The sequence below is a fragment of the Bos taurus genome, chromosome 28 (genome assembly GCF_002263795.3).
Source record: "Bos taurus isolate L1 Dominette 01449 registration number 42190680 breed Hereford chromosome 28, ARS-UCD2.0, whole genome shotgun sequence".
Lineage (NCBI taxonomy): Eukaryota > Metazoa > Chordata > Mammalia > Artiodactyla > Bovidae > Bos > Bos taurus.
The window spans coordinates 27,793,563-27,816,953 of NC_037355.1; the positions used below are offsets into that span (position 1 = coordinate 27,793,563).

Consider the following 23,391-nt stretch of genomic DNA (forward strand, 5'->3'; position numbering starts at 1 on the left):
TTAAAAATTTTATTGGAGTACAGTTAATCTACAATATTAGTTTCAGGTATATAGCTGAGTGATTCAGTTACACATATACATGTATTAATTCTTTCTCAGATTCTTTTTGGCTGCACTGGACCATGTGCTGCGTGCGGGCTTTCTCTGGTTGCAGTGCGCAGGGGCTGCTCTTTGTTGCAGCACGTGGGCTCTTCATTGTGGTGGCTCCTCTTGTCGTGGAGCAGAGGCTCTAGGGCACGTGGGCTTCAGCAGTTGCAACTCACAGGCTCTAGAGCAAGGCCTCGATAGTTGTCGGACACGGGCTTAGTTGCTGCACAGCACGTTCAGTCTTCCTGGACCAGGGATTGAACCTGTGCCCCTGCATTAGCAGGCAGATTTTTATCCACTGTAGCACCAGGGAAGTCCAAGATTTTTTTTCTTGTACAGATTATCAGAATATTGAATAGAATTCCCTGTGCTATACAGTAGGTACTTGTTGGTTATCTACTTTATATATAGTAGTGTGTGTACATTAATCCCAAACTCCTGATTAATCCCTTCCCACCACATTTCCCCTTTGGTAACCATAAATTTGTTTTCAATGTCTGTAAGTCTGCTTCTGTTTTGTAAACAAGTTCATTTGTATCATTTTTTAGACTCTCCATATGAGTGATAGCCTATGATATGTGGCTTTCTCTGTCAGACTTACTTCACTTAGTATGAAAATCTCTAGGTCTGTCCATATTGCTTCAAATGGCATTTTCTTCTTTTTTATGACTAATAGTCCATTGTATATATGTACCACATCTTCTTTACCCAGTTCTCTGTTGAGGGATATTTAGATTGCTTCCATGTCTTGACTATTGTGAATAGGGCTGCAGTGAACACTGGGGGGCCTGTATATCCTTTCACACTATGATTTTCTCTGGATATATGGAGTAGGATTGCTGGATCATATGATAGTTCTAGTTCTACTTTTAAAGAAGTATCCATACTATTCTTCATAGTGGTTGTATCAGTTTGCTGCTGCTGCTAAGTCGCTTCAGTCATGTCCGACTCTGTGCGACCCCAGAGACGGCAGCCCACCAGGCTCCTCTGTCCCTGGGATTCTCCAGGCAAGAACGCTGGAGTGGGTTGCCATTTCCTTCTCCAAATGTATCGGTTTACATTCCCACTAACAGCCTAGGAGGTTTCTCTTTTCTCCACACCCTCTCCAGTATTTATTTGTAGACTTTCTGATGATGGCCTTTCTGCCTGGTATGAGGTGATACCTCATTGTGGTTTTGATTTGCATTTCTCTGATCATTAGTGATGTTGATCATCTTTTCATGCTCTTTTTGGCCATCTGTATGTCATTTTTGGAGAAATGTCCATTTAGATGTGCCCATTGTCTGATTGGGTTTTTTTTTTTTTTAATAGAGCTGCATATATTTTGTTTATATTGTTGGAGATTTATCCTTTGTCAGTTGTTTCATGTGCAAATATTTTCTCCCATCATGTGGATTATATTTTTGTTTGGCTTATGGTTTCATTTGCTGTGCAGAAGCTTTCAAGTTTAACTAGGACCCATTTGTTTATTTTTGTTTTTATTTTCATTATTCTAAGAGATGGATCAAAGAAGATACTTCTGTGATTTATGTCAGAGTGTTCTGCTTCTGTTTTGCTCTAAGGGTTTTATAGTGTCTAATCTTATATTTAGGTCTTTGATCCATTTTGAGTTTAGTTCTGTGTATGGTGTTGGGGAATGTTCTTTTACATGTAGCTGTCCAGGTTTCCCAGCAACATTTACTGAATAGATTGTCTTTTATCCATTTTGTTGTCTTCCCTCCTTTATCACAGATTAATTGACCATAGGTGCCTGGGTTTAGTTCTGGGCTTTCTGTCCTGTTCTGTTGATCTGTCTTTCTGGCCTTGTGCCAGTACCATACTCTCTTGATTACTGTAGCTTTGTAGTATAGTCTGAGGTCAGAGAGCCTGATTCCTCCAGCTTTGTTTTTCTTTTTCAGGATTGCTTTGGCTATTTGGAGCCTTTTGTGTCCCCATACAGCTTTTAAAATTTTTGTTGTAGTTCTGTTTAAAAAAAATGCCATTGGTAATTTGTAGATAGCCTTAGATAGTCAAAACTGATTCTCCAAATCCAAGACTGTGGTATATCTTTCCATCTGTGTGCGTCATCTTCAGTTTTTTTCATCAGTATCTTACAATTTTTAGAGTACAGGTCTTTTGCTTCTTTAGATAGGTTTGTTCCTAAGTATTTTATTCATTTTGATGTGATAGTAAATAAGACTGTTTCCTTAATTTTTCTTACTGATCTTTCATTGTTAGTGTATAGGAATGTAACTGATTCCTTTGTATTAATTTTGTATCCTGCAGTTTTACCAAATCCATTGATGAGCTCTAGTAGTTTTCTGGTAGCATCTTTAGGATTTTCTCTATATAGTATCTTGTCATCTGCAGAATACGACAGTTTTACTTCTTTTCCAGTTTGGATTCCTTTTTATTTCTTCTTGTTCTCTGATTGCTGTGGCTAGGACTTCCAAACCTATGTTGAATAAATGTGACAAAGTGGACATCCTTCTCTTTTTCCTGATCTTAGAGGAAGTGCTTTCAGCTTTTCACCTGTGAGTACGATGTTAGCTGTGAGTTTGCTATATATGGCCTTTATTATGTTGAGATAGGTTCCCTCTCTGCCCACTTTCTAGAAAATTTATATCATAAATGAGTGTTGAATTTTATCAAAAGCTTTTTCTGCATCTATTGAGATGGTCATAAGGTTTTTATTCTTCAGTTTTTTAAAGTGGTGTATTACACTGTTTGATTTGCAGATATTGAAAAGTCCTAATAACCATGGGAGAATTCCCACTTGATCATGATGCATGATCCTTTAAACTTACTGTTGAATTCTTTTTGCTAGTGTTTTGTTGAAGATTTTTGCGTCTCTGTTCATCAATGTTATTGGCCTGTTATTTTCTTTTTTTTTGGTATCTTTTTCTCATCTTGGGATCAGGGTGATGGTTGCCTCATATAATTGAGTATGGGAGTGGTCCTTCCTCTGAAAGTTTTTGGAAGAGTTTCAGAAGGATAGGTGTTAACTCTAATTTAGTTGTGTGAATGTGCTTATCCGCAAAAGAAGATGGGAAATGTACTATTTCAGCCAGGTAGTGTTGTGCCGCCTAAAAAGCCTGGTTCACTTGAGAAAGGTGGCGTGGGTGTTTAAGTCTCTGCCAGATAACCTCTGTGTGGCCTCAGTTTTCTCTCCTGGAAAATGACCATGACGATAGTTCCTTATGGATTTGTTGTGGGGGGTCGGTGAGATAATGTAAACTTTGTGCAGCGCCTGCCACAGAGTGCATGCTAAACAGATGACAGGCACTAACGCTAAGTGCCTGGTGCCAAACAAAGCAGCTTCTGTGTGTTATCTCATTGAATCACCACGACAACCTGGTGAGGCAGAAATTAGTGTCCTTACTTTATCGATGAGAGCACTGAGGTTCAGAGTAGTTAACCACTTGCTAGAGGACACACCTGTGGAACAGGCAGAGCTGAGGGTGAGCCCTTGCCTTCACCATGAGGCACCACAGCCTTCCCTTAGAGACTGAACCCCTCCAAGGCTCACCTGGTGAAACTATGGGGCAGAGAGGTGTGACAGAATGGAAACTGGGCTGGCTGATGTCCAGGCTGAACCCAAGGCCCAGAGCTCCCTCTCTCTACCCAGGATACCCAATGAAGGAGAAACAGGACCAGGATCAAAAATCCCTTTAGGCTCCCATTGTCATAAGACCTGCAGCCTTGAAGTCAGAAGGTCAATGATTCAGTTTGCTGAAGGACCCTGGGAAAACCCGTTTTCTCCATGAGCCTCAGTTTCTCTGTCTGCAAAATGGACAGAAGGCTGTTGAATCCTCTGCCTGTTCTGAGGCATTTTTAGAGCAGTGTGGCTAAACTGTTCTGAACTCCTCGGGAAGCAAGTCTGTATAAATGAGATGCGCTGCTCTCCTGTTGGCTCATTTCTCAGTCTTAGGTAGAGCATTCTAACTACTTGTGGAATGGGCAGAGGAGTGAGGAAACCCAAATGTCTATGGATGGGGGCTGCTTCTCAGGCACGAAGGCGCCCAGCACACCCCCTGCTCCAGGCCCACACTGATACACACAGTCTGGCTGTCTCACCACCAGTCCCTGGGCTGGACTGGCTCAGGTGTGAGAGGGGCTGGGACTGCAGCCCTCTGCTGGGCTCATGATCACGGGTGATTTATAGTTCCTGCGTCAGACTTTGACCTTAATTTCTTCTGTCGTTGTGGGGCTGTAAAATTCATTAGGGACCTGTAGGTGGAGTGATGGAGATGTCAGGTGGGCAATCGTGTGAGTATTTAATCTATCAGATGTGTGACTTGCCATTTAGGGAGACAACAGGAGGATGTGGAATCAATGCGGTTCATTAGTGAGACACACGTGCTGGCCCAGTCAGAGCCCACCGATGGCAGCAGGCATGGGAGCTGTGCCACCCAGCTCCAGGTCACCTTGAGTGGGAATGTGTCCTGGCACATGAGTCCCATCCAGGTCCCTCTGCCCACCTTCCCACTAGGCCTGGAACCGCCTGTTGCATCCCATGGGAGCAAGCAAGGAGAGGAGGGAGGGGCTCGGACTCCAGGCAAGGATTGAGTGGTGAGATCCAGCAGTGAGGGGAGGCGTTCCCAACCACAGCTTGGCTGCATCCCAGGGGGTTGATTGGACTGTCTTTTCCTCCTCCTTCCATCTCCTCTGCACATCAGGCCCCACTTGACTGAGCCTCAGCCACGACGTCTGTCTCCATATTTCTCTGGCACTCTCCCCTTCTCATCCTCTACCACATAATCCCATCTTGATAACTGGCCTCGAGTCCCTTCTGATTGTGAGGATCACGTTCACCCCCAGTCACCCTCCCATATCCCTGGGAAAATGACTTTCTGCATTCCAGTCTTCTTTGTTTGAAGGGGTCTGATGTGATTTTTTTTTTTTTTTAAAGGCACTCGGTTGAGTCTTGCTCAAGCCCAAGGGCATAAAGAAGTGGACAGCATTATAGAAGAGTTAGGAGTGGCATTTCTTTGCTCTTTGATTTCCGTGTGCAAGTGTCAGACAGATTGAAGGTTTGAGTCCCACCTCTCAGTGACCAACTGCAGGACCCTGAGCTAAGTAGCAGCTGTCCCTGAGCCGTGGCCACTGTGAGTACCAAGAGGACTGGGCGCATACTGTCAGACACACCATGGGTGCCCAGCATCCAGCCTGAGGCTCGTGTCTGAGGCCTGGCTCCCCAGAAGCCGACTCTGAGACAGGGACATGAAGACAGGCAGTTTACTTGGGAGGTGACCCCAGGAAACTCAGATGGGAGTAGGAAGTGAGACGAGGTCACTCAAGATGGCACCGTGAAGCTTGTTTCCACGGGGGGCTCCTGGAGTGCCATCCGCTGGGAAATCAGTGGGAAGGTTGTGCCTGAGCTATCCGAGCTCAGGACAAGGAGGCTAGGATATGGGTCCAATGAGTCCTAGCCCCATTTGAGTGGGGGCAGCTTCTGGGGAATGTGGCCACCCCATCATTCCAACTGCTCCCTTAAGAAGCAAGTCCACAGGACAGGAGAGGCACAGGCGCTTCCCCTAAAGCAGCCTGGCGCCTGGAAGTGGGCACAGGGGGTCGTGTGTGGTGCCGGAAGCTTCTGCTGCAGCCGAGCACTTTCCCTACAATGAGGGTAGAATTAGTACTTATCTCACAGAGTAGGAGTGGAGATGAAATGTGCTAATATTTGTAGATTTCTTGGAGTAAATCCTAGAGCCCAGTAAGGACTAAGCAAGAGTGAGCTGCTGTTTCTGTTTTTGCAGTCATATCAGCTGGAATTGCTTCACCTGTAAAATGGGATTGTGGTCCCATCTTGCTGGTTGCTTTAAGGACTAGGGCCAAATCATGCCACGTTTCTCACAGCTCTGCCAGGCCCAGAGCTGACACTCAGAGGACAGTGATGGCAGTTATCCCCCTGCCTCCGTGGGGCCCCCTAGACCAATGTGGCATCTCCCCAGCAGGAGGCCCGGGGACCACCAGGCAGCGTCAGGCATGAGGTGCAGGCAGCCATGGTCACCCTGACAGCCCTTGACATCCCGTAATTGCTTTCCTGTGACAACTTCTTTAAGCACAGAGCCTCTGGCCAGAGCAATTTGCTCCCCATCAGTTTTTATTTCCAGGTTTTAAAATAGAGAGAAATAAGGAAGGGGTGGAGGAGCCCAAGAACAACACCATGTCTTCAGTAACAAGCAAGCTGAGGACCCCACGCCTTAAGTGTGCTTGTCAGCCCATTCTTAGCTTTCATTCCTCCTCCCCCTGCTGCAGATGGACACAGCAATAGGCGGGGCTTGGGTCTGGCCCCTGCTGGAGCTCCCCCTCCCACAGGGCTCAGGGCCACTCCCCTCCTCCTCCACCAGCCCGCTGCAGGCAGGAGGGCCAGGCTGAGAGAGGGCTCAGCAGGAGCAGGTCTGCTGAGGGCCAGAAAGAGTGAATAGTTAGAACTGTGCGTGGAACGATGAATACTGGCTCCACTTGGACAGCAGGTTCCTATGTGCCAGGCACGGGTCTCCCCACACCAATCCCATGAGGCAGCTGCTGTCATTATCCCCATTTTACAGATGAGAAACAGGATTAGAGAGCATGTGACCGTGGTTGTTGGCAAATAGGCCAGGAAAGGAAGTCAGAGGCCACAGAGGCTGGCCCACATCAGGCCTCAGGGATGCCACAAGCAGTTGGGACTGTCTTCAGCGCCCTGGGAGTCTTCTAAGCTGGAGAATGGTGTCCCATGTGGCCAGATGCTCCGTCTGGCTCTGGTGGAGGACGGGCTGCTAGCATCAGAGGAGAAGCAGGCAGATGGTCAGGAGGCTCTGCAGCATGTGGGCCGAGAAGCCAGGGTCTTCCTCAGAGTCCCACAGCTGATGTTTGGGCAGAAGCTGGACCAGACCCCAGATCTCGCCCTCCCCTTTTGGAGGGATTTTCACGACCCTGCACAGAGCCACAGGTCCTTTTGAGGGCCTTGGTGCTGGCCTCCCAGGGAGAAGGACATTTCTCACCCTCCAGCAGGCAGAGCAGAGGGGCTCTCCCCACGTCCCACTGGCTGTTGACTCCCGTAGGGAAGGTGGACTGAGACATCCTGAGGCCTCCTCTGCGCTCAGTGCTAGGACCGCAGGTAGCGCGGCGTGGGCATGCGCCATGGAGTGGTGGCCATCCACCCCAGGTCCACCACCCACCGGGTCCCCACGCTTTCCTAACTGCCCTCCCACTCGGCGACTCAGCTGATCGTGGGCTCTGAGCCTCTGTCCCCAGCCTTTGTCCTGAAGCCTCCTCACACTCAGAAGGCCGAGAGCAGGCCCCGGGGACTTTCCTGAATGTATCTTTCTTCCCATGGCCCACAGCCTCCCCGGGATCTCTCCTGCACCCTCTTGCTCACTCCCTGGTCCCACTGCCCACCCAGAGCACTCACCTTCTTACCCTACATGACGTCCAGTGGGAGGCCTTTCCTTACTGTCATTTCTTTACTGCTGCCATTTCTTTTCCTCCCAGGAGTGTGGCACCCCACCCCCAGGCCAAGAACCCCCAGGAAGGTACTCACAGCAACAACTTCCAGCCAAACCTCATTTGCCCACCCCTCACCATGCCCTCACCCGTGAGCCCTGGCTTCCTTCTTGGGTCAGATAGCTTCCTTCTGAGATGACGACAGAAATGACACAACAAGCATTTCCCTGGAAGTGGGCACAGACCAGATGCTATTTCCTGGTCATAGGCTTTATGTCCTAGAGAGAAGCCGAAATCCTCGTCCACAGCCGCATGGGAGGGAGCGTGGCAATAGGGGAGAGGGCCTACTCAGGCCAAGTGGAGGCCACCCCAGCCTCTGGGATACTGGGTTCCTCCAGAGGAGTCCTTCCCTGCCTCACACAGCAACAACCCCCAACCACTACCACCCCACCGCAAGCTTGCAAGAGTGCAGTTAATCTTACATAGTTTAAAGAGTTATTCAGAGGGGCTCAGTGAAAGATAAATGTGGAAAGCATTACCAGTGAAGCACCGGGGCTCCGTGGAGCTGTTTAAAAATGCATTCTCCCATGGAAATTTCTGCTCCATCAATCCTTATGACATGTCAAACATTGCTATTGTTTCCTGAACAAATTGTACTGTGTGCCCTTCTCTGCAGATTTGTGCACAGGAGCAGAACTGCTCGCCGGTGCCCACTGCCTGCCACGGCTGCCGGGACCTGGGGCTGCTGGGGAAGGCAGCTGGGCCCGCCTTGCTTCAGAGCAGAAGCCCATGCGGGGCATCCGGGCAAGCGTGCGTGACGGGAGTGTGGACGCTGGTGGGGAGTGATTGAGTGTGTGCCTGCCAGCTGCCGGCCCCAGGAAGAGGCGCATAGGTGGCTGGGGAAGGGGTGTGGAGGGGCCACGGGGGCTGAGGCTGGGATCAGGGTAGGGGTGGCTCAAGACTGAGGGCGGGTGCAGATGCTCATGTGCTGGCGTACGTGAGTATGTGGCAGGATGTGGTCCATCTGAGCCAGACAGGTTTATGTGAGAGTATGTGAGGGTGAGAGTATGTGAGGACAGGGAGGTATGGGGAGCTGCCCGAGACACAGGGAGGGAGAGAGAGAGGGTGAGTGGCAAGGAGTGTGTACATGTGTGTGTAGAGAAGAGAGAGTGAGGTCGAGGAAACTGAGACGGCATAGGATGGATGAGAGAAGACACAAGAGCAGGACTTTCTAGCCATAAAGAAGGGCAGAGGGGTGGTGTTTAGAAACAGGAGTGAGAAGGGCGTCTGCCCGAGGTGGGGGATCAGGGTATCAGAGTGCAGCAGCTTCTGCTGAGCCAGAGGTAGACCCAGGGGGCCCGAGCAGGTGGGAGTCAGGTTGGGGCTTAAGGCCCAGCATCAATGGATGGGCGTCTGCAGCGCCATGACGAGGGATGACAGGACGGTTTGGGGACCCATGGAAATGGTATCGGCAAGGCAGAGAGCCTGCAAGGGAGGCCTCTGGCCCAGGGCAAGTGAATGGAAGAGGGTGAGAGATGGCGTCTGCTCACTGTCAAAAAGGCTGGGTCAGGAGGGAGCTTTGGGGAAGAGACAGGAGGACCTGACCGCTGTTGACACGCCAGGTCCTTGGGAGTCGGAGTGAGATGCTGTGATGAGCATCAGAGGGCAGGGAGCTGGTCTGAGTATAGAGCCCTGCCATCCAAGTTGAAGGGAGAGTTATATCCCCAAGGTGCTAGGGAAAAGCCCTGCACAAGTCAGTAGGGTGCCCACAGCCACCAGGCTGCCCCCGTCTTTAGCAGATGGCAGCCTCCCCCAAGTCTAGGCCCTGAGCCACCTGCACACACCAAGACTAAGCTTGGGTGGGACGAGATGGAGCGGGGGACTTGCTTTGAGGGCCAGGTGTCTTGGCTGAGGACACCACGCCAGAAGCCCCTGTGTCCTCTGTGATGGGTACAACCAGAATTGCTGGAGCCCACTCACTCCAGGCAGAGGCTGGAGGCAGAGCCTCTGAAGGAAAAGACTGCCTGTGGGGGCCTCATCTCCAGGGTGGGGACAGTGGCCTGGTGGGAGTGGCTGGACCCCGTGGCTGAGCTCTCAAACTGCAGGAGGACGCCTCTCCCTGGCCCTGCCGACGGGGGACCGGCTGGAGGGGAGGGGAGTGGTTGAGAGCATCTGTCTTGCAGTTGACTGTATTGGGTTCATGTCCTGGTACTGTTTGACCTTGGGCAAGTTGACCAACCTTTCTGAGCCTCAGTTCCTTCCATCTCTGAGACAGAAATAATATTGGTGCTGGTCCCATAGGACTCTGGGGGAGACAGGATGAAATAGAGCATGGGAAATGCCCGGCACAGCTCCTGACACACAGTAAGTGCTCAAAGGGAAATGGCAGGGGGTTCTCTGCCCCCCGCCCCACCCTAGAGCCAGGGGAGAGTTGGATGTTTCTGACACAGCCTGGCCTGTCTAGGGATGGCTGTTCCCCCACTGCAGGTTCACCTTGTCTTAACCTTTGGAATTTTCCCCCCCGTGTATTTATTTTTTCTCCTTTTTGTCAGCAGAAGAAAATTACACTTCTGCCAGCATTGTCCATCACGGAAATAAGCACTCTTGGATGCAATTATAAAGGCCCAAATGAGGGAATTAGTTTTGCTAGTAATGCCAGTGTTGGGGAGAATCAGAGGAGACGCCTTATAAATCAGGCCCTGGGCAGCAGCCAGTCCCAGCCGCACCGTCTCCCTCGAACTGACCACAGGGACAGATGCTGACCTGCCGGTGGTCTTCCTGGGCTGCAGACGCTTCTGCTGGGGAGGCAGAGACAGTCTGAGCCACCTCCAGGCCTCAGTGAGAGCAGTTCTCACCAGGACCTACCGGGCTTCTCGGTGTCTAGCCATGACTGTCCTGTGGACCCAAGTACACTTTGCCAAGGAGCCTCTCACAGACAAATCGATCTAAACCGGCAACCCCAGTCACCTGCTAGCCCATCTTCTGTATTTCCCCAACATTCTTGTGACTGTCTGTTATTTAGCTATTTCTCTTCTCCGTTATTGTCTGTCTCTGCTTTCTGATTGTAAGTCACATTCCAGCAAGGGTGTTGTCATGCTTATGACTGTAGCATAAGGCCTGGGATGGTAGCGGGCACATTGGAAATGTCGGAAAGTGTTTACTGAGTACATGACTGAGCGCAAGTCTGGTCATCATCTTGGTAGAGGTTGTTTCTGAGGTATGCCAGGTGCCCCCCCATCAGCCCCTCCAGACCCACTGTGCCCTCCTCACCTGCCCTGCACGTGCCACAGGCTGACTGTGAGGGCCCTTCACTGAGTGCTCGCCCCCACCCCACTTGCCTCTGGGGTTTGGTCAGTACAGAGCTTGGACAAGAGATCTGAGCTTGGGAGACTCACTGGGGATGCTTTATGAACCCCAGCCCTGCCTCCTGAGCCACCCAAGAAGCCCCTGCCCTGCTGATAGGGAGCATTAGCCCCCCAGCAGAAGGAAGGCCAAGCTAGCCCTCAGTGTCTGGCAATGAAAATCCCAGACTTTACTAAATTTGGCAGATTTTGAGCCCTGTGCCAGGCACACCAGGGGATATAGAAATAAGGTACAGACTTGTCTGTCAAGAGGAGGGAACGGGACTCACACAGGCAGATTTCAGGAATGGCAGACTGTTCCCAAACCGGTCCAGCTAGGGGCTCTCAGGCCAAGAACAGTGAGCAGCCAGGGAGCTCCCTAAGGGAGGGGGCTCTAGGGGTGGGCTCTGAGGGCGGGGCCAGAGTGTGGACAGCAGCTGTGGTTGACCAGGCAGGAGGACGCTTTGGGTTCATCAGGGAGACCTGGATGCAGAATCACCAAGGCCAGCTGGACTGTGCAGAGCCTTGATGCCGTGGTCCCCAGGTTTTGCCACCTTATCCCTGGGCCTCTTGTGAGCATCTTGGCAAGTGGCAGAATGTGCTAGTATGTACCTGTGGGTGAGACTCTAGCCCAGGTGGGATAGCAGCGGGGTCACACAGGCGTCAGAGGGAGGGCCAGGAGCACAGCTCAGGGGCCCACCTGGAACCCTGGTTCTGCATTTCTTAGAGTCACCAGGTACAGTGTGAGAGCCACCCATCCTGGCCATCCCCTTCCCCCATCCTTGCAGCCCTCTGACTGGCCTGAAAGATCCTGGGGGTGACCCTTTAGGGAGACAGAGCGTTCTCAGAACATGGCAGGAGGGAGGGGGGTGTTCATGGCCTGAGGAGGACATTTGTTCTCTCTGCACTGTCCCCTGGTCACTCCTCAAACCCACCTTCTTAAAGGGGAGCCAGTGGTCACTGTCTGGCACCTAATTCATCTGTTGATCTTTCCGTTGCTCAAGCACAAAGCAAGGTCTGGGAAGGAGATTGTTGTGAAAAGTACGGTAACCAGCAGTAAGTGGGTGGGACAGAGCCCTGCCTGCATGGGCCAGGTTGCAGGCCGGTAGCAGAGCAGGTAGAACCGAGCTGCTCCCTGGCCTCCACAGGATGGAGCTCCCAGGGCCTGTCCCACAAGGTGCTAAATGGTTTTCAGCACAGGGATTCGGAAGCGAGCTCTGTTGCTTAGCAGGTGTGACATCTCGGGCAAGTTCCTTATCATCCTGTCTCTTTCCTTGTCTGTTAAAGACAAGATCCGAGGGCTATTTAAGCACCTACCATTTATAGATGTGGTCAGAATGAAACAATCTGCCGTTGGGACTTTGGACTTTGGCACATTGAAACATGTGCCGTTGGGAACAGTCTGCCATTCCTGAAATCTGCCTGTGTGTGCCCTGTTCCCTCCCCTTGACAGACAAGTCTGTACCTTATTTCTGTATCCCCTGGTGTGCCTGCCTGGCACAGGGCTCAAAATCTTTTTTGAGTTAAGTGTATAGTACACCTTAACCTGTGTGGTGTGTATGTGAATGCAGGTGTAGCTACAGATGACGGAGATCCGAGCTTTCCTGAGCCACAACCCCACCCTGGCACAGCTTCATCCCTCTGTGCAGTCAGGCTGTCTCTGGCAGGATGGAGGCCTGACCCAACCTTGGGGAGCCGGAGGACATGTCAGGTCCCAGAGCTGCACGTGGTCCAGCTGAGATGAGGCCGGACTGCACGGCTAAGGATGACTGTAAAGGAGGGTCTCCCGCAGGGCTGCCTAGTGGGTCCAGTTGGCTGCCTTGTCCTGGGCACAGGGCCCCTGACTGGCCGCACTACAGCCTGGCCCTGGCCCGAGCACCCCAGCCAGGCCCTCCCTCTGTGTCAGTCCCGGCTGCCCCCACCCTGGCAGGCGCACAGAAGCAGCTTTTCGTCTTCATATTATTCTGCTTCATGCACTTGAAAAATGAAAGTTCTCCCTCTCCTCTTCACCAGGCATACATATTTCATACGGTCATTAGACGGTGGCAGTAAAGGACTCACAAATCTTCCCTGGTCAGCATCGGCGGCCTGGGCAGGCAGCAAGAGGCCCCCCGGGAAGGAGGTCACCGTGGGAACCAGGCTGTGCTCAGCCCACTCGGGGAGGGAGTGGGGACTCGGAGGGGTGGTAGAGGCCAGTGTCAGCCTAGAGACAGAAGACAGTCCCGTCTTATCCCCAGGGGCTCATCACCTAATTTCCCTGAGCCTCACCGTGAAGGGGACTGGATGGGGGACCTCAGGGGCCCTCCCCACTCTAGCAGGCCAAGTGCAGTTCCATAGGACACACCCATGTGAAGGGCTTCCCCCAGGGTCCTGATGTGACCTTCAGGGGCAGGAAACGCCCACTCTGCTGACCCCCTCTGCGCCTCTGGGCCTCGCCCCTCCTTTTCCCTGTCCTCTTTGCCCCTCCATTTTCCTTAGAATCCTCTCTTCTCGCCTTTGCCCCCATCTCTTCACTTCTCCCTTCTTGCTAGAATTGATTCACTCATTTTCCAAGCATTTGTGAAGCACTTGCTGGGTGCTGGCACCATCTAGGCTAGGAGGTGAGCCCGGCAGACGCGGCTCTGCCCCTCTTGCTTCCCAAGACCCTTTTCTTTGATAAATGAGAATGCTGAGGCCCCAGGGGATTGCTCTTTGGTCATATAATGACCTCAGCTATTAACGCTGACCTGGAAGTGGGGTCTCTATATTACACTGACCGCTCGCCAAAGGGCTTGATGGCATCTGATCGTCTCCTCCCCAGACCAGGCTACAGTTATTGTAGCCTGTAATACCATACATGTGGTTGATTGCTGGTGGAACCGGAGGGGCTTATGGGCACCTCCCCCACTTCTCTGGCCCCTGAAAGGTGAGATGATAGGTGGGCTTATGATGAGGGGTTGTGTTCTTCTCTCTCCTGGAATAACCAGGCACTTCTCCGTCTGAGAACAGGTTCTCTTCTTGGTTTAGAAGCAAGAACACATTGAGGTGAAGGGTGTGGCAAGCTGATTCTGGGTTCAGATCCTAACTCTGCCACTTTTTGAGCTGAGAAGCCTCGAATAAGCTGTTTACCCTTTCTGTGCCTCAGTTTCCCCATCTGTAAACTGGGGGGTAGTACTAATAACAGCACCTACCAAGCATGCTGCAGCCAGTGGGGCTGCAAAGAGTCAGACATGACCGAGCGACTGAACAGCAGCAACACAGAGTCGTTATGAAGATGAAACACATGACAAGCTCGAGGAGCTGGTAAAGGAATTGTCGAGTGTCTCAGGCACAGGGGAGGGTCTGCCGGGGAGTCAGTCTTGGGTTGGAGGATGGGTTGCGTGGCTTGGCATTGATGTTTCCACTTATTTGCCCTGCGTGCCCTGGGAACCTGGGATGTGCTCAGAGCCTGGCCAGGGCAGCGGGAGGACAGAGGCCCAGAGTCTGCTGAGCACAGTGGCGATATTACGTGGAAATTGGATACAGAAGGCCGTCCTACAAAGCAGGCTGCCCACAGCCCCTGGAGATGGCTTCCTTCTGGGTAACCAAGCCTTCTGGAAAACTAAGATTTTAACCCTTTGAGTATAAACACATTTTTTTCCATTTAAATCATTTGGAATAGAAATATATCGTTTATTTCTCTGCCTTCCTGAACTGAACATACTGAACACAAATGAGCATTTTTTTTGAAAATTCAGGTTTATCATAAAGCACACAGAAGTAACAGATTTCACAGAACCTAAGAATTGTAAAAGGAATCTCAAAAAAGTATTTAGTACCAAGGTATTGAGTGAGAGAGAAATAGGGAGATACTGATAAATGGATACAAACGTTCAGTTTTAAGATGAGTAAGGTCTGGGGATCTAATGCATAACGTGGTGGCTGTAGTAGATAACAGTGTGTTGTACAATTGAAATTTGCTGAGAGAGTAGAATTTAAGTGTTCTCACCAAACAGGGGGAAAAAAGGGAAATCTGTAAAGTTATAGGTAGTTAATTAACTCAATAATGGGAATCCTTTCCATTGTTGGTTATACCTCAATGTAATATCAGGGCTTCCCTGATGGCTCAGATGGTAAAGGATCTGCCTGCAATGCAGGAAACTTGGGTTTGATCCCTGGGTCAGGAAGATCCCCTGGAGAAGGGAATGGCTACCCACTCCAGTATTCTTGCCTGAAGGATTCCATGGGCAGAGGAGCCTGGAAGGCTATAATCCATGGGATCGCAAAGAGTCAGACATGATTGAGTGACTAACACTTTCACACTATCACATATTACCATAACTTATGTGTAATGAAGTTATAAAATAATTTTCATTAATTACATCTCAGAACTAAAAAATAAATGTACTGAATATATTCAGTTGATATATTCAGTAAAATATATTGAAACAAATTTTTAGCAACAGAACCTTTATCCAACTGTGATCTTATCAAGACGCTATGAGTGAAAAACAGATGACCCCAAGGTCAGCCCAAGGCCTTTCTCTCCTGGTGTTGGTGTCGGGAAGCAGTTTGCCCGGCTCTAGGGCCGTGGCCTGGGAGGGAGCAGAGGCCACAGTGCCTGGTATGGAGCACATGTTTACTAAGGAACTGCTGAATAAACACTTGAATGGTGTCACTTCGTCTGTACTGTGGATGTAACCACACCAGGGGCGATGCAGAAGCCCAGAAATCCCAACCACAAAAGCCAGACCTCCATTGTAACTACCATCGTCCTGAGAAGGGAGGGGATGGTGAGGGTCGGGTGGCCTAAAGAGAGGAACCCTGGACTCAGAGTAGGGAATCCCAGCTACTGCCCAGCTATGCTTGAACCTCCTGATGACCTAGAGTGGTGGCAAGGTTACACTGGACCTCACTGTGGTCTGGGCCTGTTTTATAATCTGTGTGATGGGTAGAAATGTGTATCTTTTTCCTCATGCTGTGACAGTTGTGAGGATAAAATGAGTAATAATAAACATGGGTGGCCCTTGACAATATAAAGTGTTTGATAGCAGTGTAGGCTGGCAGTGGTCACCATTATTGCCATCATCATTAGGCATAAGGCATGTCACTCTCCCTTGAATCTCTTTTGACTGTCAGCGACAGAAATCAACTTGGACCAGCCTGGATAAGACAGATCTTGGGCTCACAAACCAAACTGAGGTGGGAAGGGGTGTCAGGTTCAGGACTCTAGAATTACCAGGACCAGCCCTTCTTTTCATCCTCTCTCACATCCAGCAGCTCCCAGTTTACCATCGCTCCAGCTTCACTACCCCAGAGGACAGTTCTTATCCCCAGCAGCAATAAGAATCCCAGGGAAGGATTCTGACCACAGGCCCCAGCTGTGGTCAAGGACCACTCCCTGAGGTCATGGGCAGAGCAGCCCCTACTCAGACTACTTGTTCGAGCAGAGTCAGATGCCAAAGAAGATGGCTGGGGGGTTGGGCAGCAGACTGCTTCCAGCAGAAGAGGTTGCCAACCAGATAACAGTCTGCCCCATGCGTGTAGTGGATTAATTCCCAGGGTTAAAGAAGGGGGAACACCAGAAATCTCCCCACAGGGCCTCCCTCTCTGGGTAGCACATCTGCCTTGGAGGTTTGGGTGGCTGGAGGAGAGTCACTGAAGGAAGCCACCAGATGGTTGAACCCACCATCACTTCTGAGATATTTTGCTGACCTACAAGTTGTGACCCCACGCCTCTGGTCCAGGGTCTCTCTCCACAGGTCCAAGCCCTGTGAGCATCTGCAGAGAATGTCTGACATGAGTCCAGAAGGGTGGTTTCCCAAAGTTACGAATCTAGGGAGAAGACCAATCCTTTGGAACTGTGCACTCCAGTATTAAATCTCCATTTGTGATGCTGAAAACCTTATTAAACCACATGGCTCTAGAAAATTCTGCCTGAGCCTGGGGAACCATATAGGGGAAGCGTGGATTCACTGTGGACATTTCCTGGTGCCACTGGAGCCTCAGCTGGCTCAGGCAGTAATGACTTCTTGTTCTTACCGTTTCAGGCAACAGACAATGATGTGGGCACCTTTGGGGAGGTCAACTACTTCTTCAGCGATGACCCTGACCGGTGAGCACCCCCCCAACCCCCCACAGTGGCCCGCTGCCACTCACCTGGCCCAGGACACTTGTACCCAGAAGAAGAGCTGTGCCCCTGTGGCCAGGGAACTGGGCTGGGAGTCAGAACTCATGGGCACTGATGCTGGTTTGACCCTGGTTGTGATACAGTGTTCTTCACATCCCCAAAACTCTCTGGGGCATAGTTTCTCTGACCCCCAAAAATAGATTTTAGTTTGGGGAATGAAAAAGCTTTTTTTTTCTTTTACTTTCTTTTTTTTTTTTTATAATTTGCCTAATATCTTTATTTTGCAAGGAGGACATTTAAGCCAATGGAGAAAAATAACCATTTTAACAAACTTTTTCCTCTCCTTTCCTTCTGTTGTTGAAAAATGAAAATCAAATAACAGATTTTCCCTTTTGCTTTAGTTTCTAAAAATCTTAGAGTGCAATTGTACACACATTTTTTTTTTAAGTCTTCAATACTTTGTTTTAATTTAATTTTCATCTTATATTGGGGTACAGTTGCTGAGCTTCCCTGTTGGTTCAGATGGTAAAGATTCTGCCTGCAATGCTGGAGACCCAGTCCCTTGGTTGGGAAGATCTCCTGGAGAAGGAAATGGCAACCCACTCCAGTATTCTTGCCTGGAGAATCCCACGGACAGAAGAACCTGGCGGGTTACAGTCCGTGGGGTCACAAAGAGTCGGACATGACTGAGCAACTAACACATACATAGCTGATTTACAATGTGTTAGATTCAGATGTACAGTGGAGTGATTCAGTTATACAAATACATATACCCATTCTTTGTCAGATTCCTTTCCCGTATAGGTTATCATAGAATATTGAGTAGAGTTCCTTGTGCTATGCAATAGGTCCTTGTTGATTTTACCTACAGTGGTTTGTATGTGTTAATCCCAAACACCTAATTTACCCTTTCCTCTACCTTTCCCCTTTGGTTACCACAAGTATGTTTTTGAAGCCTGTGAGTCTGTTTCTATTTTGTAAAGAAGTTTATTTGTATCATCTTTATATTCCATATATAAGTGATATCACATGATATTTGTCTTTCTCTGACTTACTTTACTTAGATAATCTTTAAGTCCTGCCGCAAATGGCATTATTGCAGTCTCTGTAATGGCTGAATAGCATTCCATTGTATATGTGTACCGCATCTTCTTTATCCATTCCTCTATCAGAGGACTTTTAGGTTGCTTCTATGTCTTGGCTATTGTAAATAGTTCTGCAGTGAACATTGAGGTGCGTGTATCTTTTGAATTATGGTTTCTCTGGATATGTAGCCAGAAGTAGGATTGCCGGATCATATGTTAGCTCAATTTTTAGTTTTTTAAGGAACATGCATTCTATTCTCCATAATAGTTGTACCAATTTACATTCCCACCAACAAAGGTTTTATTTCCTCCACACCCTCTCCAGCATTGTTTATAGACTTTTTGATGATAGCCATGCTGACTGCTGTGAGGTGATACCTCACTGTGGTTTTGATTTGCATTTCTCTAATAATTAGTGATGTTGAGCATCTTTTCATGTGCTGTTTGGCCATCTGTATGTCCTCTTTGGATAAAGGTCTATTTAGATCTGCCCATTTTTTAATTGGGTGGTTTGAGGTTTTGTTGTTTTTTTTTAATTGAGCTACATGAGCTGTTTGTAGATTTTGGCAATTGATCCCTTGTCAGTCACTTCCTTTGCAAATATTTTCCCCCGTTCTGTGGGTTGTCTTTTCGTTTTGTTTACAGTTTCCTTTACTGTGCAAAAGCTCTTAAGTTTAATTAGATTCCATTTGTTTATTTCTGTTTTTATTTTCATTACTGTAATGTGGATCCGAAAACGTTGCTATGCTGTATATCAAAGGGTATTCTGCCTACATTCTCTTCTTAGAGTTTTATAGTGTCCAACCTTACATTTAGGTCTTTAATCCATTTTGAATTAATTTTTGCATGCAATATTAGAGAATGTTCTAAATTCATTCTTTTACAAGTAATATCCAGTTTTCCAAGAACCATTGTTGAAGAGACTGTCTTTTCTCTGTTGTATATTTTTGCATACTTTGTCACAGATTAATTGACCATTGGTGCATGGATTTATTTCCAGACTTTCTAGCCTGTTCCATTGATATATATTTCTGATTTTGTGCGAATACCATACTCTTTTGATTACTGTAGTTTTGTAGAAGAGTCTGAAGTCAAGGAAGCTGATTCCTGCAGCTCCATTTTACTTTCTCAGGATTACTTTGGTTATTCGGGGTCTTTTGTGTCACCATACAACTTTAAAACATTTTTGTTCTAGTTTTGTTGGGGGGGGGGGAAGCATTGGTAATTTGATAGGGATTGCATTGAATTTGTAGATTGCCTTGTATAGGATAGTCAAAATTAATTCTCCAAATGCAAGAATGTGATATATCTTTCCCTCTGTTTGTGTCATCTTTGATTTTTTTCATCAACATCTTATAGTTTTTAGAGTACAGATCTTTTGCTTCTTTAGTAGGTTTATTCCTATTTTATCCATTTTGATCTGATAGTAAATGAGATTGTTTCCTTAGTTTTTCTTTCTGATCTTTTGTTGTTAGTGTATAGAAATGTACTCGTGTATAGATTTCTCTGTATTAATCTAGTATATAGATTTCTCTGTATTAATTTTATGTCTTGCAACTTTGCTAAATTCATTGATGAGCTCTAAAAGTTTTCTGGTGGAATCTTTTATTATCACATCATCTGCAAAGAGTGACAGTTTTGCTTCTTTTCCAGTTTGGATTCCTTTTATTTCTTCTTGTTCTCTGATTGCTGTGGCTAGGACTTCAAAAACTGTTGAATAAGAGTTAGGAGAGTGGACGTCCTTGTCTTTTCCTAATCTTAGAGGAAATGCTTTCAGCTTTTCACCAGTGAGTACGATGTTAGCTGTGGGTTTGTCATATATGGCCTTTATTATGTTGCGGTCGGTGCCCTCTCAGCCCACTTTCTGGAGAGTTTTATCATAGATGATTGTTGAATTTTATCAAAAGCTTTTTCTGTGTATATTGAGATGATTGTAAGATTTTTATTCTTCAGTTTGTTAATGTGGCGTATCACACTGATTGATTTGCAGATACTGAAAAGTCCTAGCATCTGTAGACATAACTCCCATTTGATCATGGTGTATAATCCTTTTAATGTAGTGTTGGATTCAGTTTGCTAGTATTTTCTTGAAGATTTTTGAATCCGTGTTGTTCTTCAGTTATATCTGGCTGTAATTTTCCCTTTTTTGATATCTTTTTGTGGCTTTGGGATCAGGGTGATGGTGGCTTCATGGAATGAGCTTGGGAGTTGTCCTTCCTCTGCAATTTTTCAGGAGAGTTTCAGAAGGATAAGTGGTTAACTCTTCTCTAAATGCTTGATAGAATTTGCTTGTGAAGACATCTGGTCCTGGACTTTTGTTTGCTGGACATTTTTAAATCAGTTTCAATTTCAATACTTGTGATTTGTCTGTTCCTATTTTCTGTTTCTTCCTGGTTCAGTTTTGGGAGATAGTACCTTTCTAAGAATTTGTCCATGTCTTCTGGGTTGTCCATTTTATTGGCATGTAGTTGCTTGATGTGCTCTCTTATGATCCTTTGCATTTCTGTGGTGTCAGTTGTAACTTCTTTTCATTTCTGATTTTATTGATTTGAGCTCTCTCCCTTTTTTTTTTGACGAGTCTGGCTAAAGGTTTACCAGTTTTGCTTTGTTTATCTTTCCAGAAAACCAGATTTTAGTTTCATTGTTCTTTTCTATTATTTTCTTTGTCTCTATATTTTTTATATTTCTGCTCTGATCTTTATGATTTCTTTCCTTCTCACTTTGGGTTTTGTTTGTTCTCTCTCTAGTTGCTTTAGGTGTGAGGTTGGGTTGTTTATTTGAGATTTGTCTTGTTTTTTGAGGTGAGAGTGTATTGCCACAAACTTGTCTCTTAGAACTGTTTTTGCTGAATCCCATTGGTTTTGAATTGTGTTTTTGTTGTCAGTCTCTAGGGATTTTTGAAAATTTTCACTTTAATTTCTTCAGTGATCCATCGGTTGTTTACTAACATATTGTTTAGCCTCCACGTGTTTGTGTTTTTACAGGGTTTTTTTTTTTTTTTTTCTGTAGTTGATTACTAATCTCATAGCATTGTGGTCTAAAAAGATGCTTAATATGTTTTTACCTTTCTTAAATTTAGTGAGGCTTTCTTTGTGGCCCAGCCTGGGATCTATCCTAGAGAATGTTCCAATGTGCACTTGAGAAGAAAATGTATTCTGCTCACTTTGATGGAATTTTCTATAAATATCAAATAAATGCATGTAGTCAACTGTGTCATTTAAGGTCTATGTTTGTCCCCTTATTGATTTTCTGTCTGGTTGACCCGTCCACTGATGTAAGTGGAGTGTTAAAGTCCCCCACTATTATTGTGTTTCTGTCGATTTCCTCTCTTATGGCCGTTAGCATTTGGCTTATATACTGAGGTTCTCCTATGCTGGGTGCATATATATTTACCATTGTTATATCTTCTTCTTGAATTAATCCCTTGATCGTTATGTAGTGTCCTTCTTTGTCTGTTATAGCAGTCTTCATTTTAAAGTCTCTTTTGTCTGATGTCAGTATTGCTACTCCAGCTGTCTTTTGATTTTCATTTGCATGGAATACCTTTCTCCATCCTTCCAGTTTCAGTCTGTCTCTGTTCCTAGATCTGAAGTGGGCCTCTTTTAGAGAGCATGTGTGCATGCCGAGTTGCTTCAGTCATTTCCAGCTGTTGTGACCCCATGGACCATAGCCCACCAGGCTAATGTGTCCATGGGATTCTCCAGGCCAGAATTCTGGAGTGGGTTGCCATTTCCTCCTCCAAGATAGCATATATATGGGTCTCTTTTTAGTATCCATTCAACCAGTCTATGTCTTTGGGTTGGAACATTTAGTCAATTTACATTTAAGGTAATCTTTGATAATTACGTTCTCATTGCCATTTGGTTGGTTGATTGGGATTTGTTTCTGTAGGTTTTTTTGTTCCCTTCCTCATTTGTTCTCTTTTGTGATTTGATGACTATCCTTAGTTTCGTGTTTGGATTACTTTCTTTTGTGTGTTGTAGATCTTTCTATTGTGGATTTTTGGTTTGTGGTTACTGTGAGGTTTTGATGCAGCAATCTATGTATAAACAAGAGTGTTTAAAGTTTCTGGTCTCTTAATGTCAAATGCGTTCCCAGTGTCTTGCATTTGTCCTCTTGTCTTCTCGAGCTCGCTGGTTTCGATACCGTGTTTGTCTGTGGGTGATTTCCTACTTTTGCTCTGTGTTTGTCTCTACTGCTGAGCTTTCACATTTATAATTTTCTTGTCTCTAATTATGGCCTTTTCTTCTCCACCCAGAGAGGTTCCGTTAGAATTTGTCATATAGCTGGTTTGGTGGTGCTGAATTCTTTTAGCTTTTGCTTATCTGTAAAGCTTTTGATTTATCCATTGAATATGAATGAAAGCCTTACTGGGTAGAATATTCTTAGTTGTAGATTTATCCCTCTCATCATTTTAACTATATCATGCCACTCCCTTCTGGCCTGCAGAGTTTCTGCTGAAAAATCAGCTGATAATCTAATGGGTATTCCCTTATAATTTTTTTTCCTCTGGCTACTTTTAGTATTTTTTCTCTGTCTTTACTTTTTGTCAGTTTAATTACTATGTGTCTTGACGTGTTCCTCCTTGGTCTTATCCTATATGGAACTCTGCATGTCCTGAATGTGAGTGTTTCCTTTCCCACGTTAGGGAAGTTTTTGGCTATAATCTCTTCAAATATTTTCTCAGCCCTTTCTCTCTCTTCATCTGGGACCCCTAAAATCCAAATGTTGGTGTGTTTAATGTTGTCCCTGAGGTCTCTGAAACTGTCCTCATTTCTTTTCATTCTTTTTTCTTTATTCTCTTCTACTGCAGTGATTTCCATCACTCTATCTTACACCTCTCTTACTATTCTTCTGCCTCATTTATTTTCCTATTGATTCTTTCTAGTGTATTTTTCATTCCAGTTACTGTATTGTTCAACTCTGTTCTTTAGTACTTCTAGGTCTTTCTTAAGCATATCTTGTGTCTTCTGGCTCTTTGCTTCCATTCTTTTTCCAAGGTCTTGGGGATCATCTTTGGTATCATTATTCTGAATTCTGTTTCAGAAAGATTGCCTATCTCTACTTTACTTAGTTGGTCTTCCAGAGTTTTGTCTTGTTCTTTCATATGGAACATGTTCCTCTGCCATCTCATTTTGTCTAACTTTCTCTGTTTGTGACCTTTTTCTTCAGGCTGCAGGATTGTAAGCTTCTTTTGCTGCTGGTGTCTGCCCCTTGTGGGTGAGGTTGATCCAGAGGCTTGTGGAGACTTCCTGGTGGGAAAGACTGGTGCTTGCCCACTGGTTGGTACAGCTGAGTCTCATCCCTCTGATGGGCAGGACCATGTGAAAGACTGTGTTTAGAGGTGGCTGTGGGATCAGGATAGCTTTAGGCAGCCTGT

General features: G+C 46.9%; 1 protein-coding gene across 7 annotated transcripts in view; it reads left to right on the top strand.

The window, feature by feature from the left end:
- Nucleotides 1–23,391, top strand: part of CDH23 (cadherin related 23) — a 460,382-nt gene that overhangs the window by 290,000 nt on the left and 146,991 nt on the right. For all 7 annotated transcript variants that reach the window (XM_059882631.1, XM_059882625.1, XM_059882626.1 and 4 more), the window contains one exon: nucleotides 16,847–16,911. In XM_059882631.1, the coding sequence (XP_059738614.1) occupies nucleotides 16,847–16,911 (65 nt within the window). The remainder of the gene's footprint in view (nucleotides 1–16,846; nucleotides 16,912–23,391) is intronic.